The 17,103-nt window shown below is 36.0% G+C and overlaps 1 protein-coding gene across 11 annotated transcripts in view; it reads right to left on the reverse strand.

Moving 5' to 3' along the window:
• Positions 1-795: 795 nt before the first annotated feature.
• IQSEC1 (IQ motif and Sec7 domain ArfGEF 1) overlaps positions 796-17,103 on the reverse strand; it is a 317,278-nt gene continuing 300,970 nt past the window's right edge. For 8 of the 11 annotated variants that reach the window (XM_085236057.1, XM_085236054.1, XM_031555538.2 and 5 more), the window contains 4 exons: positions 15,292-15,465; positions 13,858-14,034; positions 6,778-6,827; positions 796-5,476 (listed from right to left, as the gene is read on the reverse strand). In XM_085236057.1, coding sequence (XP_085092183.1) covers positions 4,871-5,476; positions 6,778-6,827; positions 13,858-14,034; positions 15,292-15,465 — 1,007 coding nt within the window. In that variant the 3' untranslated portion in view covers positions 796-4,870. The remainder of the gene's footprint in view (positions 5,477-6,777; positions 6,828-13,857; positions 14,035-15,291; positions 15,466-17,103) is intronic. The other 3 variants (XM_085236053.1, XM_085236058.1, XM_085236059.1) reach the window with 2 other exon arrangements.

The following is a 17,103-nucleotide window of genomic DNA, read 5'->3' on the forward strand; positions in this document are numbered from 1 at the left end:
GAATAAAAATAAAAACAATTGAACATGCTAAAGTTTATCATCTGAAGTATCTGCAGAAGTACAACATCACGTGAGTCAAATAAGCCTGCTTAGTGGTGTAAGTATCATGGTGTGCATTAAGGCACAGCAAACAAACACAACAGGTACAAGTACAGGTACAATTAGATAGCACTTACCTCATTACACCACTTACTGAAATATGATGCTCTCTGCCAACGGGTGCACAGAAGCAATGAATACTCTTTATTTGATCTCAAGAATGTAGATTACACTTAGGAAATGAAGGACATACCCCTGGGAAGGACAAACTTGAAACACAAATCAAGGGTAGACAATCATCTGCACATGGACTCCTATGGAAATGTGATAGCCAAAAGATTAATGGGATCAGTCCAACATGCTGGACAGCTCACGCCTAAGAAAATTCAAAATATGGTTACTATTTTTCAATGTTAAAATGCTTTCAAAAATATTACACAAGAACCTCTTCAGTGTTGCCTGCAGATCTAGGTGTTTTCTTTATTGCCCCTTACAGTACCTTCAGAACTAAATATATTCACAGAACCACCAAAAAACCCTAAGGCCTACTGAGGAGTCGCCACACTCTTCACAGTACCAGCCATTGTTTCCAACAACTTATCTTTAATTTGAGATGAAGACAGAAACCATGACCCCTTTGAAAAGAGTAGCAGAATTCAAATCGACCCAGCAGGTCCAGGACAGCTCCTGAAGGAATTTCCTTCATTTCATGTCTGAATAATTAAAGTTCTTGGATTACACAAGATGAGAAACAAAGAGTTTTAAATGATTTATTTGATTTCTCCACATGATCACAGTTATAGTTTTACATCAATAGGGTCTGTTACTACTTACAAACAGAATGCATATTAAAATGAAAGCACTCCTTTCTTCCCCATAGTTACAAAAGGGGTCTCAAGCCTCCCCAGAACAGAAGCTTCTTGTAAGTGTAATTGTTTTTGAAGTCTTTAACAGTCTGCATTCAACACCTAATTCTAACAGTTTAATACAACTCAAAGCTGATTTTAGTTCCTAGCAGGAGATAGGTATTGTAGGCAACCTCCAAGTGACTGCAGACTTAGAGTAATACTAATTTACACGCTATGTACAATTTAGAGAATTGTCTACTCCCCCTACTTGGTCCCATTTTCACCACCCCCTTTTCTATTTTCCAAATTTAATCTTGTTATTGGTTCCTCTTTTCTTTTAAATATATACACAATAATCCATTTTGCAGGCAAGAAGTGCGATGGTATTTTACAACGGAACAGCAAAATGCATGCTTAACTGCAGAAAACACACAGCTTCATATGGAACAGCAAGTCAACATCTAGAGATTCATTTTTTTAAATATCTGCTGACTGTCTTTCAGCTCATTTTATCAAGAAACAAGAGGCTTCTGCTGCATGCAGTACATGATGGGAAAATCATTCTACACTGTATGTTAGACTTTTTTCTTTTTAGCGATACAAGACGTACATTATATTAGGATGAACTCTGTTTTCTGTTTTTACATTGTTGCACATTTCCATTTTTAACTTAAAAGAAAATTAAAAACCCCAAATATATATTTAATTGTTGTCCCAGAAAAGATTTTTGTCGCCACACCTTCATTCTTTAGGTTTCCCTTTCATTTTTTCAAATCAGCAATACTACTTTGCCGCATTTTTTTTCATGGGAAAAGAGAAATATGGTCACTTTACACAGTTCTGTACCAGTTTTTATTTGGCAATGGCACTTGAGAAAAAAAATTCAATTTTATACCTGCCTGCAGGCTAAAAAGAAAAAAATATATATATTAGTTTTTTTAACTGCACAGTGTTTAAAATACTATCATCTTCCTGTTCTAGACATGACTCACACTGTTCTAAGCAATTGTTAGCCAAGAATGGAATCAGAGAAGTTATACTAAAACTCTAAATACAGTTTAAAAAAAATAATCGAGTCCACTGTTTCTCCCTATTGTTTTGAAATAATGTTTACAGTTACTGTGCTCCTATATGACCATCTTGATTTTTTTTAAACTAGTCTCAAAATAGTCTGTGATTTTACACATGCAACTTAATGCACCTTAGAAGGTAGGCACAAACTCTTTCTCCACGTGCAGATGAAATCATTTGCAAATGTTTTTTGCATGCACAGTTGTGATTCTTCTGAACATCTAGTTGATTGCACATGGAAAATCATAGATCAAGCATTAAAATGTGGCTTACAGTGTAAGTATAGAATATTTATATTTGACTAATTTAAATGAATGAAAGGGGTTTTGAAACAAAGCAAATGCAGATCTGGGAGATTTAAGGTTTTCACTGTTAACTAAGTAACACAGCTTGAGTCAGATTTTCCTCTCAGCTGTTACTGAACGTTCTGCATTTACACAGTACACGGTGAATTTTACTTACATTAAAACTCTGCATCTGAAACAAGTACAGTCTCTGCTACTCAGTGAAGAGGAGCACTCTTACCTCCATTTCAATCAAAAGATGCAGTTTGTGAAAGATATTTGTAACCAAATGACTCTATCTTTTCTGGAACAACCTATAAATTACAATTAGACTCTACTATTGGTACAGATGTATGAAGAAAAGTCTACATATTGAAATATGTTATCACTTTACTTCAACTAATATCAACAGTTAACACTGATATATTTTGCAAATATACAATATGTAGAGTGTAGCCTCACACTAATAACATTAGATGACATGCAGACAGTTCTACTTTCCCCTATAAGAACAGTATATATTTTTTTTAAACTGCAAGGAACAGAGCCTCAGGGGACCTGTAGGAGCCCTCTTAAGGTTAGCCGCAGAATTTAGACTAGTATGAGTGATACTTAAAAATTATAATGCAATCACTTGTTTTCTTTTAATGAAGACAATTTAGAGGAGCAGAATGGGAAAATATTGCACATGTGGGAAACAAATGTGGACAGCTTTAAACAAAAGGCTAAACTCTAGATTGCTGCATTTGCTCTCTGTGGAGGTTAACAAAGTGCTGAGTTTGCAGTTTTGCTGGTATTGTGATATCAATGGTATGAAAGGGAAAAAAAATTACACACACCCCAAATATTATAGATGCCATGAGCAAGCCAATATGAAGGTTACTCTCTTATTCTCACTTCAGTCTCATTTTAACTTCTTTCCACTTTAACTGATTTCTTCATTATTCCTGAAAAAATATTATTAAATATAAAATTGACTACTATTCTTACTTTTACCCATCTCACACTGGAATTTTTCCAGAGCTCATCCTCTTCAAGGTTTGCTTTTAGGCTGGTACAGTTTTGCAGTTCTGATTCCTTTGCCTCTACTGTTTAGGTGTAAAGTTCTTGCAGTGGCTCAAATTGCTGAAACTACAAAGTAGGTGCCATGTGTAACTGTACAGGATTTAGGGATAAAATTTTATATCAATTTGCAAATGGTCTGATTACAACACATAAGCAACAACAGCACAGCCTGTTTTTATGTGATGTCTTGCAACTAACTGGACTATGAAAGTGAGGGTTTGAGCATAAACTCAGCCTGCTGAGTGCTGGTTACTTTCAAACTAACAAATGTGATGAGTAAAAATGGTGAAGCCACTTCATTGCTAGTGCATGGCTACATGGAATTACAGATTTTTTTTTTTCTTTAGTATATATAAAAACCCTACACTAAATTCTAAAACAAACCTTCAAGTTTTAGAGCACTTCCACCTGGAAATGCTCTCAGACTAGAATTCAGCTTAACAGGGGGGTAAAAATAAGAAATTATGGTAAACAGGAAACAAAGTAGCTGAGAAAGATGGAAGTTTGCAATTTTCATGTTTGAGATGAATGTTTTTGCAGTGTATACATGCACCTGTTATAACTCTTCATGTGTGTTCATTAAAACATATGCATACAAAAGAAATGTGGATCATGTAAATTCACAGTTATCACAGCCTTTAAAGTGTCTAAATTTGTGTGACCAATGCTTGAAGATGACCACTGGTGAAAGGTCATCCCTTACATTGCTACCATATAATTACTGCATCTTAACAAGTTTGCTTACCTGAAATAGAAGAGCAGTTATAATACTGATTACATATGATATCATGTTAATAAAATAAGGATTTATACAAAGCAGTATTTGACTACAACAATTAAATGCTATGTTACTTGGCACATTTAATAATGATTGCTTAGAAATCTTAGCAAGTCCAGAGGACTGACTTCTAATGAAAATACTGAAATGTCTGAAATTTATTTCTAACATTTAGTGTTTTTGGTCTACTCTTTCATATGCTATTCATCTATAATACTGTCCTATCAAGTAAGTGGAATTCCTTGTAAAGTCTATATTGCTAGCTTTGTGGACTGAAAAAATTTCTTTCCAAGCACAAATGTTAACTATACAGTATATATATATATTTATATGTATATATTTATATTATATAAAGTTTACTTACGTACTTTCATCAACCATATCAGGTCTACTTATTTTTTGCCCATTGACAATAAAAGAGCAAGAATGCAACACTTGGTTCTGTATCACTTTTTTCCTTTTATCATAGACTATGTTTTTATTCTGCAAGTAAAATTGTCAAGGGATTTGGTGTAAAAGGTAATTTTACTCATATTCAGCAAGCAGCATGTTTTCAAGGCAGTCTGGAAATAAGAACTAACCAGATGGTAAGCATCTATGGAGTAGATAAGTGAAACCAGTATTGATTGCACTAACTTGACTTAATTTTATCAGCAAGCCTTTAAGCTCACACGACTCAGTTAAATTGTTTGTCTAGGTAAAAACTGACAATATTATTTGTTGCTTCCTGTAAGTGCTTTTGTAATTGTGTTTAAAACTACAGTTATTAAGAGGGTCAATACGTTCTAAACTATTGTGCTGATGCCGCTGTGTTTGGGCTTAGTGCTGGCTGAAGTGGACGGAGGTGGTGGCGGTCCATGGTGATGCTGAGTGTGTTGGGGATGAGAAGAGTGCCCTGGGTGTGGAGGGGGCAGTGGTGGATGAGGAGAGTGGGTATGCTGTGCGTGAGGGTGCTGCATGTAAGGAGTATGCTGGGAGTGTGCCGCATGCTGGGAATGGGGCACGTGTTGGTGATACTGGTGTGGGTGCTGGATGTGCTGGGGAGGGTGATAGTGGTGGTGGTGGTGATAGGGTGGTGGGTTCTGCTGCATGTGACAGTACTGCGAATGGTGAGAGTGTACTTGTGCCTGGGTCTGTCCCTCAGCTGGCCCTGCATGATGCATGGCAGAAGGATGCTGTGAGTGTTGCTGATGTGGGATTACTGGAGGGTGTGGAGGTTGCTGTGATGAGCCAGATGGTGGATGGCCTTGGGAAGGTGGCTTTCCCCTTTTACTACCAAATAAGGAACCTAGGAGTGAGGAGGAGTTAGGCATAGTCTGGTGAGGGCGAGATGGACACTCTCGGGTTGATGTAGCTCTTCGGCGCATGTGAGGACTGCTAATGATGGACCCCTAAAAAGAAATTAATAGAAATAAAAATTAAAAAAAATTTTAAAATGTTTAAAAGAAAAAGTTCACACTGACCCACAAACTCCTCCTTCAGTGCTCACATGGGTGGAATATGTTAGAGAGTTCTAGGAAAATTTTATTTCCAACTTCTCTAAGTTGCCAGCGAGGCAATCATGCCCTTCTTGGGACATTTATAGGCATTAACACTTTACTATAGAAAGCTATTATTGCTTTAGGTATGAAAAATGTCACGGAAAAGTAGCATGACAAAATATCTAGGAGTGTGTATTTAAATGAAAAATACATTTTAAAATACTTAAAAATTACCATATTTGCTTTTTTAAAAACAACAACAACAAAAAAACATTAATTCAACCTAAAAGGTTAAACACACAGCAGCAAACGTTACAATTCCGATTTCAAAAGCTGTATTTAAACTTATTTAAATAGTAGTATTTTACTACTATACACCATAATGCTGCTTCTCAAGTCTACCTCTAAAGTATGTGTTAAATGGAACCACATCACTTTTGCCACTAAGTTTTCTATGTGATTTGGTCTTTCTGAGCTGTGGTCCAATGTTTTCTATTATTTAGCTTGGAATGATCTATTTAGTTTCTGGAAGTTTTGGGTTTATATTTTGTAAAGAGAGATATGGGACACAACATTTACTATGCAAAGTGTGCTAGACTTAAACTGCAATCTATCTGAAGCAAACAAAAAAAAAGAAAAAAGAAAAAAAGAAAAATCTGCAAGCTGAATTCAGACATGAACAGTATATATAAATGGTTTGAAGATGAATGAAATCTCATGAAATCCACATTGAATTAACCTGTCTTATTTTTTTTTTTTCCTCCCATGCCCTATCTGTGCAATTCCATGGTGTCATGACTGCATACACTGAACTAGAAAATAAGCAATGGGAATGGTTGAGCATGAAAATCAATAGTTTTAGCTAAATATCAAACAGCAAGAACAGTGTACTTTGTAACAAAGAGCAAGTGGGCTTTTAAGCTGGGACTAGACTGAAATGGTGGCAAAAGGACACATCATATTCATTTAACCATGCTTGCAGGAACAAAGGGAACAAGGTTAGCTCAAACCAAAAATGGCATTGGTCTAAAACAAGCTGTCAGTGCTTTTTAAGCTGGAAGAATACAAAGTGAGTAGCCTAGGCATGCATTTTACTTGAGGCAGGCAGGTTATATGTTAGAAGAAAAAAGAGCAAAAAAATATGTATATAAAAGAAAGGTTTGAAATGCACATCATCACATCCAGCTAGACATCAGTAACTTCCTACTTACTTCCATATTGCTGTCTAGCGATCCTGCACTGCTGCGTCGCCCACGCTTGCCTGCCCAGGACATGCAACACCATAGATTAGAGACTGAGACAAGACCCGGGTGAAAAACAGCTGCTTCCCTGAATCGCTAGAGGAGTCTCTAAATGCTACTGGGGGGCTGCAGGGGAATTAACACTGCACTGGACTGGTACAATAGCTACTAAGGCAGAAACTTACATTTTTAAGGCCATTAGTTAATTTAAGTTTCTGTACCTGACTTTAACCTAGAAGGCATTTCTGCTGTGAATCAACTGTAAGTACTGGGGTGTGATACTGCAATTTGTGCAACTCCTAAAACACATGTATCTTAACATCTATATTTAGCAGTACGGTCATGATGTTGACCAACAACAATTTTAAGTTGTTCAATTTCCTGGTATCTAATTATTTATGAAGTTTTCTTTAAAGACCTGTAGCATTGATATATATTCGTGGGGTGGTATTAGCTTAAATGTATAATTTAATATTGGCAGATTCTGAACTTCATTGTTGGGGAATGCCAGTGGCATCAGTTTCAGCATTTCAATTTCGAACCTCAGTGGATTTCATATAATCTGCTTTCATGATGTTTTAAAAGAAACTAAACTTAATTTTTGGTTAATAAATAAAACTGGAATCTGTCATGACATTATGGCTAGATTTTGTTTGTTTAGCTGTGCAGTGCTTTACATTTAAGTTTGATGGACCTGTTGCTTGTTTCAACACTCTCAGATTGCCCAAGTCATTTTCCTACAGCTACACATGACATACCAGGCTGTTTGCCTAAAGAACCAAAATACCTCAATGATCATATATAGGACACAGGATCCCAGATTTTATGTCTCATTTCAAAGGAGAGAGAATAGCCATGGCTGTAGTGGAATTAGGCATTTTTGAAAAGATGTCTTGTTGAGCATCGCTTAGGAAAGTTTCAAAATACTTTACTGGAAAGGTCTATAAACAATGCTAATCTCTGAAGAATAGCCAGGTTCTCAAAGCTGCTGTAAAATCTGTATCTTTTTAGATACATATGTTCTCTCAGTACAGCTATTTTCCTGCAATGCCAAGTATCAGTGAATCTCCACTCTATACTGGCAGGTTGCTGACTTCAGAATTTCCTACTCTTATAGGTGATTTTGGAGAGGAATGTGAGAATTTCAGAATCACTGACCCTACGAGGCACACATCCGCACCTTTAGAAGCCCAAAACCCCGAATATCTGTTGTATATCGTAGATAGTTCAGGAGAAGAACTTTGGGAGTGGTTTGGTAGTGGTTCCTGGGAGGTTTGCCTTTGCTTTTTGACAAGTCCTCTCAGAGACAAGTTCAGAACATCCGTAAGTCTTATGGATCAGTATGATCTAAGATTATAACCCAAGACTATTGGATCTATGAACACAACTTTGACATATTTAGTCATGGGTCGTAGCCCTGCAATACAGCTTTCTCTTAAGAGCTACTGTTCTCTCTGGGCTACAGCAACATTTAATCCTCTCATTATCACTTAGAGTTACTCACAAGTACAACCTCCTGTACAGACATTAAAATCAGGGAAAAGTGTTTGTGGTCAAAGTGTTTTGGTCATCTTGTATGTCTGTTGGAATTTTCAGCAACTCCCTCCAGACAGACTGTCATACATCTCTTGCTGCAAGTTTTAGTCTCATTAAAATCATAACTGACCCTCTCAGGGTTATGACAATACTTTACTTTCACTTCTAGTCAGGCTTTGATCTTTTTCTGCTCTGCTAGAGGGATTAGTACTGATTAACATTCAAATAACTCTTGCTTGTTTACACAAAAACAGTGAAAGACAACCATCTTTGAACTTAGCAGTGAATATTGCAAGTAAGACTGACAGTTGCCATAAGTCATTAGATATGGCCAAAAATAAAAAAAAAACAGGAAAATCTAAAGTATTTTGCATATTGCGGGAGGAAAGTACTTAAATGAAATAACCATGAATGCAGTATATATGGACAGAAAGAGACAGATGGATTTTTGCTTAGAATAACTTCAAGGCACAGAAGTACGAGCCAAGAACAAATGGAAAATCCTATTTTAAATGCCTGTAACTTCCCACAGATAGGCACTATCCCTACACAGAAAATTTTGTTTATTTTCTTGAAAACAAATTGAACTCAATTCCGCATTGGCCTACAGCACAATATGAAAGATATTAATTAAATTCTCCAGAGCATTCTCCTGTCAGTCTATGTTTATACAGATTGTACTCTGGCCTTTGAGATGGCAAACCATCTAAAAATGTCTTTCTAAAGTAGCAGTTCAAATTGCATTTCAGGAAAAGGGTGACTGTGCTAGAATTGTGTGTAAGTACAACTGTACTAGCTTAATAGTTTAGTATTGTCATATAAAACAAGGTGGTGCTTATCAAATCTGAAGATCACTTTTGCTTAATATATTCTGTCTGACATGAAATTTTTAAGAATGTTATTTAGTGTGGGTTTTAATTTATTTTAACAATTCTGATTCATTCAAATAGTTCACTGATGGTAGATACAAAGATTCATTAGCTAATGTAGTACAGTGATATAATAAAAATACACAATTTGGCTTTGTAGGTCTTAAAAAAAAAGTTTGGAAAAAAGTTTTAAATGGTCTTTTTGATAAAGCAAACTAATTTAGCAGCTCTTCTAACAATGAGTCATTACCCTAACTGTACTACACAGGTTGTGAAATTGAGATGCACAGCAGCAGCAGAATCTGCAACTACCTAGCTACAGATATAATGGATACTACCAACATAACTGGTTCAAAATTATCTAAAGAATACACTCTAATGATAATCTACAGAATGCACTTCTCAGAAAGAAGTGTCTCTTTGCAACATAAATATTTTCATCTTGTTTTCTGTGTGAGGCAGCTACAATTCTGTGATCACAGATCAATTGTGAAAACAATTGCTCGGTTTCTTCAAAAAGATTATTCTCAAAATGCTGATTAAGTTCCAGACTGTGAGGATACAACATAACTACATGTGACCTTACTGACCTTCACTGGAAAAGCAAACGGTGTCTTTTGCAGAAGACAAAAAAGTTGTTGGCACAAAGGTGGCCATACACACTGTGAGGTGTTTTTATACAATATATCTAGAGAATAATTTGGTATTGACATGGACAAATCACAAAAAACCTTGATTCACAGAAATCTATTTTATTAAAAATTATGAAATTATATAGTGATCATTACTGTTGCTATTCCATTGAAGAAAAGGAAATTGAACAATAGAAACAAGGGAAGATGAAGGGAAAACCTCTCCCTGCTCAGAAAACTCTTCTGGTAAGGGAGGAAAAGATTGCTGGTATTCTATGTTCTATAAGATGCTGCAAAATCTGTGGGGGAGGAAGAAGATAACCGAGTAACCCTGCCTACATCAGATGAGAAAAGAGCCAAGGGACTGCACCAGCTCATCACAGATTGAGTCAACAGATTAGGGGATTCTGTAATTGCATGAAGCCAGAGTCCCTTTAAGGGGATTACAGTGCAGAAAAGTTTTACAATCTTTTTTTAATTACAACTTACAATAAACTATTCTGAAAATAAATAAATGAAACTGTATGTTTGTGGGGGAGAAATGGAGAAACTTTTTCCCCTGAATGTAGGAAGAAATATTTTAAAAAGTTAACAGTCAACAAATGAGACTACATGAAGTATATAGATAGAGTTATTTTAATGCTGAGACTGCTTTACTGCAAATGCTTTTAAAAGTGATCTCTACTGTTCTGTGATTGTTTTGAGACTGCTCAGGAGATTATGAAACAAATACTATTTATATTCACAGTAACCATTACACCACCTTGCATATCTGTGCAGATATCAGTACACTATAACTTTCTAACCAATGCAATATTCTCCCCGCCTTAAAAATTGAGGGTGAGGGGCATAAAGCTTGATTTCCACTAGTGCTCATTGCTGTAAGCCCAATGTGAAAGAACTTGCTCCTCCAGGAACAGAAAAACTACTGGCATTCAGATTGACTAGCCCGAAGTCATCCAAAATCAGAAACAAATAGTAATCCATGCTCAACTTTGGTAAACAAATCAATCTTCCCATGTGCTTAATGGCTACACTTTCCACATCGTCCTCTAAATCTACTAATGAAATAACTGCATATTGCATAAGTGGTGAAAAGGTCATCATTCTACCAGATTTCACAAAACTCAGCTACGACTGCATTAGAATTTGTTAATTGTTAAATATTTTTATGTAAATTAAGAATTCAAAATTACAGAACAAAATCTCAGTTCTTCCTCAACTACAGCTCAAGAACATGTAGTAAAAATAACTATTTTCTCTTCTTTTGAGAAAGAATAGAGCACAAGTGCTTCTGACACATTCACACCTCCGAGCAGTTGGTTACCATATTATGCTTTTTGTCCTTGGAAGTAACTGTCAATCCACAGCTATCAATACTACCCACAAAATCAGGACCTCATTCATATCATTTTCACAACTTTCATCTAAACTATCACGGCAAACGCACAGAAGACTAACCTCAGAAAGTGGTTCCTGACATTCGCTTTCTGACAGAGAAATCTTGTTTTTCCTTATGGTTTACAGCTTAAGGGTCAGAATCATTATGGTATCAACATTTATTAGACCTAAACTTATACATTCACACAGTTTTCCAAGACAGAAATGTAAAGTCTGTTTCTACTGCCACTGTTCACTATTGTGACATCTGGCTGAGAGTAATGGACTTTTCTGTTTTTTTTTTTTTAAATACAGTTTTGTCATATACACATCCAGTCAAAATGCTGTTCAATCAGATTTCCCTTTCCTTGAATCAATCTTTAAAAGTTTTTATTTGCTTTTACAATGTTCATGAGTAGTTATCTGCCTTCTTGCAAATGTATGTAACCAAGGAGTTCCAACATTAATTAAACTTATTTTTTAATAAGAAAGAACCCCTTTGAAAATTCACTTACATCCTACAGAAAGATACATATCCCAAATAGTCCCACTCCTCATTTTTCCTTGTCTTTTCTGTGCTCCATACCACAAAAAGAAGATTTGAGGCAACCTAACTCAGCAACTCTTTACAAAAGCACTCATATGGTATCTCCGGGACACAGTAACTTGCTAACTGAAAGTGATGCATTTGTTACTCTGTGAATCATCTTTCCCATATCAAAACCAAGTCAGCCTCATATGCAAGCTAGTCACTGAGAAAAGGTAGAAAATGTTGGTATAATTGCAGTAAATTATTATATGAAATAACAAAGCAAGTAACACATGTCATTTTTCAAGTCAGTTGCACTGCACAAGACCAAACAGAAACTCTCCATAATTCTCAACTTGTTAAAATTAAGTTTAGTTGGGTTTAACAAACTCATTGATAAACCCTGCAGTCTGTGAATGATTTCTTTATTTTATCATGGAAAAAAGTTATTTTCAGTAATAAGCATGCTAAATGTATGCATGCCCTGTTGAAATGTGATGTTTTCATGATTATGAATACTTGTTTACTGCATAATACCCAGAACATGAATTTAAATTTATGGCAACGTTCAAATGTCTGGGATGAAAAATTTCTTTGAGATGAAAAAAATTGACCAAGAATTACATTTATGTATAAACGTACCTACTGAACTCACATATTTAACAATATGGCAGTTCTCATTCTAGTGAAATAAAAACAAAAAAACAAGAAGGGATGATGAAAGTATCCTCAAATCTGAGATACAGTAGTGGTGAAGACTTAGTGACTTGATCTAAAATCCATTGAAGCCAATCAGGCAAAAATATTCAACTTCATTGTGGATCAAGGCCCTAGGTCTTTCATATGAAGCAAATGGGCATGAAGATGAAAGTCTAAATGGAGAATAAAACAATTGAAAGAGCTTACTCTCTCTATACTTGTATGCACATACATAGACCCACAAAACATTGGCTATAATTTTAGTTTACAGCGATTTTATTCATTGCAGCTAGAATCAATTTCTCCATTAAAAAGAAAAAGACAAAGAGCGTCTACTACCAAAGACAGACACAGTACTGAAATTATGACTATACTGTAAACCATTCACTGCAATTAAAAGAACAAATCAGATTAGGCAACGCAGACTATGAACTAAAGAAAATAAAAAATATAGTTGCTACTGCTTCCAGAAGTACTTTCTGAATACTGGACATAGTGTTCAGATGTGACTTCTTGCAATGACAGGAATCACGTTTAACATTGAAACACAAGGTTACTACCTGCGGTAGCCTGTATTACCATGGGTATGGCAGTTGTGCATTACACACACAAATCACAAAATAACACATACCAAACTTTCCCCTAATTCTTCTTTAGCTAGAAAGTCCCACCACCACTCCTTTCCAGTCCTTAGCTATATTAATCAGCTAATAAATTTTAGGAACATGAGTGGTTTAGTGGGATATCAGTATTCTTTCCCAGAATGGTTTATTTCATTATATGGGCAGTAATATTTCACAATCACCTCTTTTACAAGAATTAGGAACTTTATCTTGAATTGCAAAATAATAAAATAGAATTGGGGGCACTGTATAACTGAATTATATAGTTCTAAACAGAATTTAGTAGGGCTTCACTCAATTTCATTCATCAGTGTGGTAACACAGGTACACTTGAGCACAAAATACACGGAAAGCAATTATTACACAGAGACCAATTTCTTTTTTCCTAAGCCTACTTTATCAAGGGAAGAAGCAAAGCAGAAGAAAAAGAGAAAGGTAAACTAAGTGGGTTACTCTTAGCGCAAGTCAACCACTTCTTCTATAAAACACTTACAATTTTTCCACTGTCTTCACTCTCCTTTTAAAGTATATATAGCAATCTACAATGGTTTAAATGTTTTCAAATAATTGTGGCTCAACAGAACAAGGGTAAAAAAAAACAAGCAAATTAAACACAAAGTATGACAGAGGAGCTATTAAAAATGTTTGTAGTTTCAGTGTTACTGTAAGTTACTCAAGTTTCAGTGTTCAGTTCTTAAGGCCTACTGTGAGCTGCGACTTATGCATAAATCACACATCTTTGCATGCTGTAGTCAGAGCAAGGAAATAAAGGCAGTGCTTACCTGCTTCAGACAGGTCTCTAAGGGAGCTGCTCAGTGCACTTCTTTTCAGCCCTTCCCCTGTAGCGTAGCTGTCATCCAGGCAAGCTCTGTTCAGCGTCCCATTGCCAGAATCTTTTTTCAGACTGGAGCACTGCGACATGCTTGGACGCACCACCCCCTTCTGTTTTTCTAGTTCAGCTGAAACAAAAGAGAATAATTTTTCAATTCATAGTTTCTGGCTATAATGAAGCACCATAATAACATCACAATTTCTGTATGTGATCACATACATACTCTGGATAACAGTTCATTTTGGCAGATGATGATAAATACAAGAGGAAATTTAGCTCTATACCAACAGCTTTAAAGCACAACATACAGGATGAATGGCGATTGCTCTGTTGGAAAAACTGAAGATAAAATTCTGTGATTAGACAGTCGCATGAAATCCAGCAAAACATGTATGTATGATTTGTATGAAAGCTACCTAATCAGAAATATAAATGTAGAAGTGCAGGAAAAAAAGCAGAAAAAAAAAAATCATAGAATGGTTTGGATTGGAGGGACCTTAAAGATCACCTAGTTCCAACTCCCTGCTTCCTTTAATTATTGAAAGGCCACAAGGTCTCTCCCTGGAGACTTCTCCAGGCTGAGCAACCCCAACTCTCTTCAGCCTCTCTTCACAGGAGGTGTGCTAGAGGTGCTCCAGCCCTCTGGACATCCTTGAGGCCTTTTCTGGACCAGCTCCAACGGTCCATGTCCTTCTTATGCTGGAGGGCACCAAAGCTGTATGCAGCACTGCAGGTGGTGTCTGACAAGAGCAAAGTAGAAGTGAAGAGTCACCTCCCTTGCCCTGCTGGCCATGCTACTTTTGATGCAGCCTAGGATATGGTTGGCTTTTGGGCTGCAAGTGCACACTGCTGACTCACATTGAGTATTTCCATAAATTAACATCCCCAAGTCCTTCTCCTCAGGACTGCTCTCAAACTGTTCTCCACCCAGCCTGTTTTTGTGCAGGACCTTGCACTTGGCCTTGTTGAATTTCCTGAGATTCACATGGGCCCACCTCTTTAACTTCTCAAAGTCCCTCTGGATGGCCTTTTTTCCCTTCAGCATGCAGAAAAATTCAGTGAAAACTATCCAAAGGGCTGTCATCACAAATTTCAGTCACACAAATTACTCTTTACATTTTTACTGTAATTTATACTAACAATTATAAATCTGTTGCTATTTACAGTTTGTCCAGGCTAACTTTCCACTGCATCTATATTGTATTAAATTACTGTAAATGATCCTAGATGAAGTTTAAGAGATCATTGGGTTTTTCTTCTTTTAGGAATAAAAGCCATGGAAAAAAACTAAGTTATTTTGAAGTTCTGAGGAGTTCTAATGGGCTATGCAGACATTAAAGACTTTCTTTCTTTGATTAGTTTGAAAATGCTCTACTATATGTACCTTTGTACTTACACTCTATTCTGTGCTTTTCCATTTCTTGAACTTCTGCAACTGACTCCCTCAAATCATCTGTAAACTTCTTCCTGTCCTGAGGATTTGGTGCATTGAAATTTATTAGTACTTTGATATCTGCTCCTGGAACAGCTGATGTGAGCCGTATGCCATTTGGATAATCTAGAAGAAAGAGTGAAGAAAAATGTGAATACTAAAGCTTGGGTCATTTTTCTAAATTGACATAGGGGACAAAATCAGGGAAGTAAAAGTCAAAGAGCACAGAAAAACAAAGATCTGTAAGACATTATGAAACTGCTTAACTGTCGAGATACAGAATAGATATTGAAAGGCAACCTTTATGCAGCTGTTACCCTTACGCTATCATGTGCAATATAAAAGAAAAATCACAGAAAGAAAGAAAAATGTAGAGGGATTGATAATTCTTATTTCATGGAATAGATCCCATTACCTAGCTTAATCAATTTGGGTTTGCTGAGTAAAGACTACTCAAATATTTCTCAAGTATAAGAAACTGACTCATTCTTTTAACTTAACATTTTTAATAATACAGACATACACTAGCATGTAATGTAGTTTTTAACATTTCCTAGTAAGTTTGCATCCTGGGCACCCTACATAGTTGATTTTTTTTTTTTTTTAATTTTAAATGGCCTGTGAAATTACATACTGGGAAGTAAAGTGGTCCATATTGTGGGCACCATCGTATAAAAAGCAGAACTCTCAGAAAAACCCTCTTTGTCTCTCCTGCTGTATGAGGCTAGAAATTTTAACAGCTACTCAGAAATATTCTGTAATTGAGATTAAAGGTTCATTTAAAGAAAGACAGTATATAATGAAGATATGCCCGGCTACAGACAACAGTATCAGCCTTTTCTTGAATCACAGATCTCTAGAGACAGGATGTCAGAAAAATTCAAAATGTGCATCCCAATTCACGATGTTTTCTTTAACTCACTGCTTGATTCAAATCTTTAGTTATGTATGCAATCTGAAGTCCAAGTGACACCATGTAGTAAAAAAAAAAAAAATCACTCAAGAACCAGTTGATGATGTAAGGTAGTGTCTTCCCTCAAAGTCATTAGGTTTCAATAATATATAGATTTAAAATATTGAGTAGCAAGTGCAAGTACTAGTCTATTCTCATACTGTTCTCTCAGGTGAAAAAAAGCTGCCAAGTACCGCAAGCTTCAAGGGACACAGAGAAAAAGGAGGGAGAAAGAATTTAGTGCTTCTGCCAGGGTCTGATACTGGCATCTGGCACAAAAGCAATATCTATCTAGCTACTCTGCTTCTCCTAAACATATGACAATACCGGCTATCTTTCATCAAATAAGACAGCTGCCTTGAGTAGTCTGCAGCTGCTGTCACTCAGAATATAGTCAAATGGCCAAAAATACAGTGGAGCTGATGCTAAGAAAGGTTACAGAAGTGGATCATATGATAAAACACCACGTATCAGTTTGAACCCTGAAACCAGATATCCAGAGAACAAGTCTAAAAAGTATACCAGTTGAAAAAAAAGATGTTTTTGAAACTGAACAAGTAAAGAAACTTATTAACTCCAAACAGTCACGTTAGCTCCTTCACAAAAGAATAAATAAACTACAAAGCTTCACACATTATACAAACAAAACGTTTCATTTCCAAATGATACTTCCCTACAACACATGGATAAAGCATCAGGAAGCGCTGCCATAAGTATTAATGGTTTTTAGATACACTCTTTCTAAAAAGATTTACTTGTCCTGAGTATTTTCAGTGATTTTGACTGAAAATGTAAAACATATTCCCTGTGGT

Source organism: Meleagris gallopavo, chromosome 14 (assembly GCF_905368555.1).
Source record: "Meleagris gallopavo chromosome 14, MGAL_WU_HG_1.1, whole genome shotgun sequence".
Classification (NCBI taxonomy): Eukaryota; Metazoa; Chordata; class Aves; order Galliformes; family Phasianidae; genus Meleagris; species Meleagris gallopavo.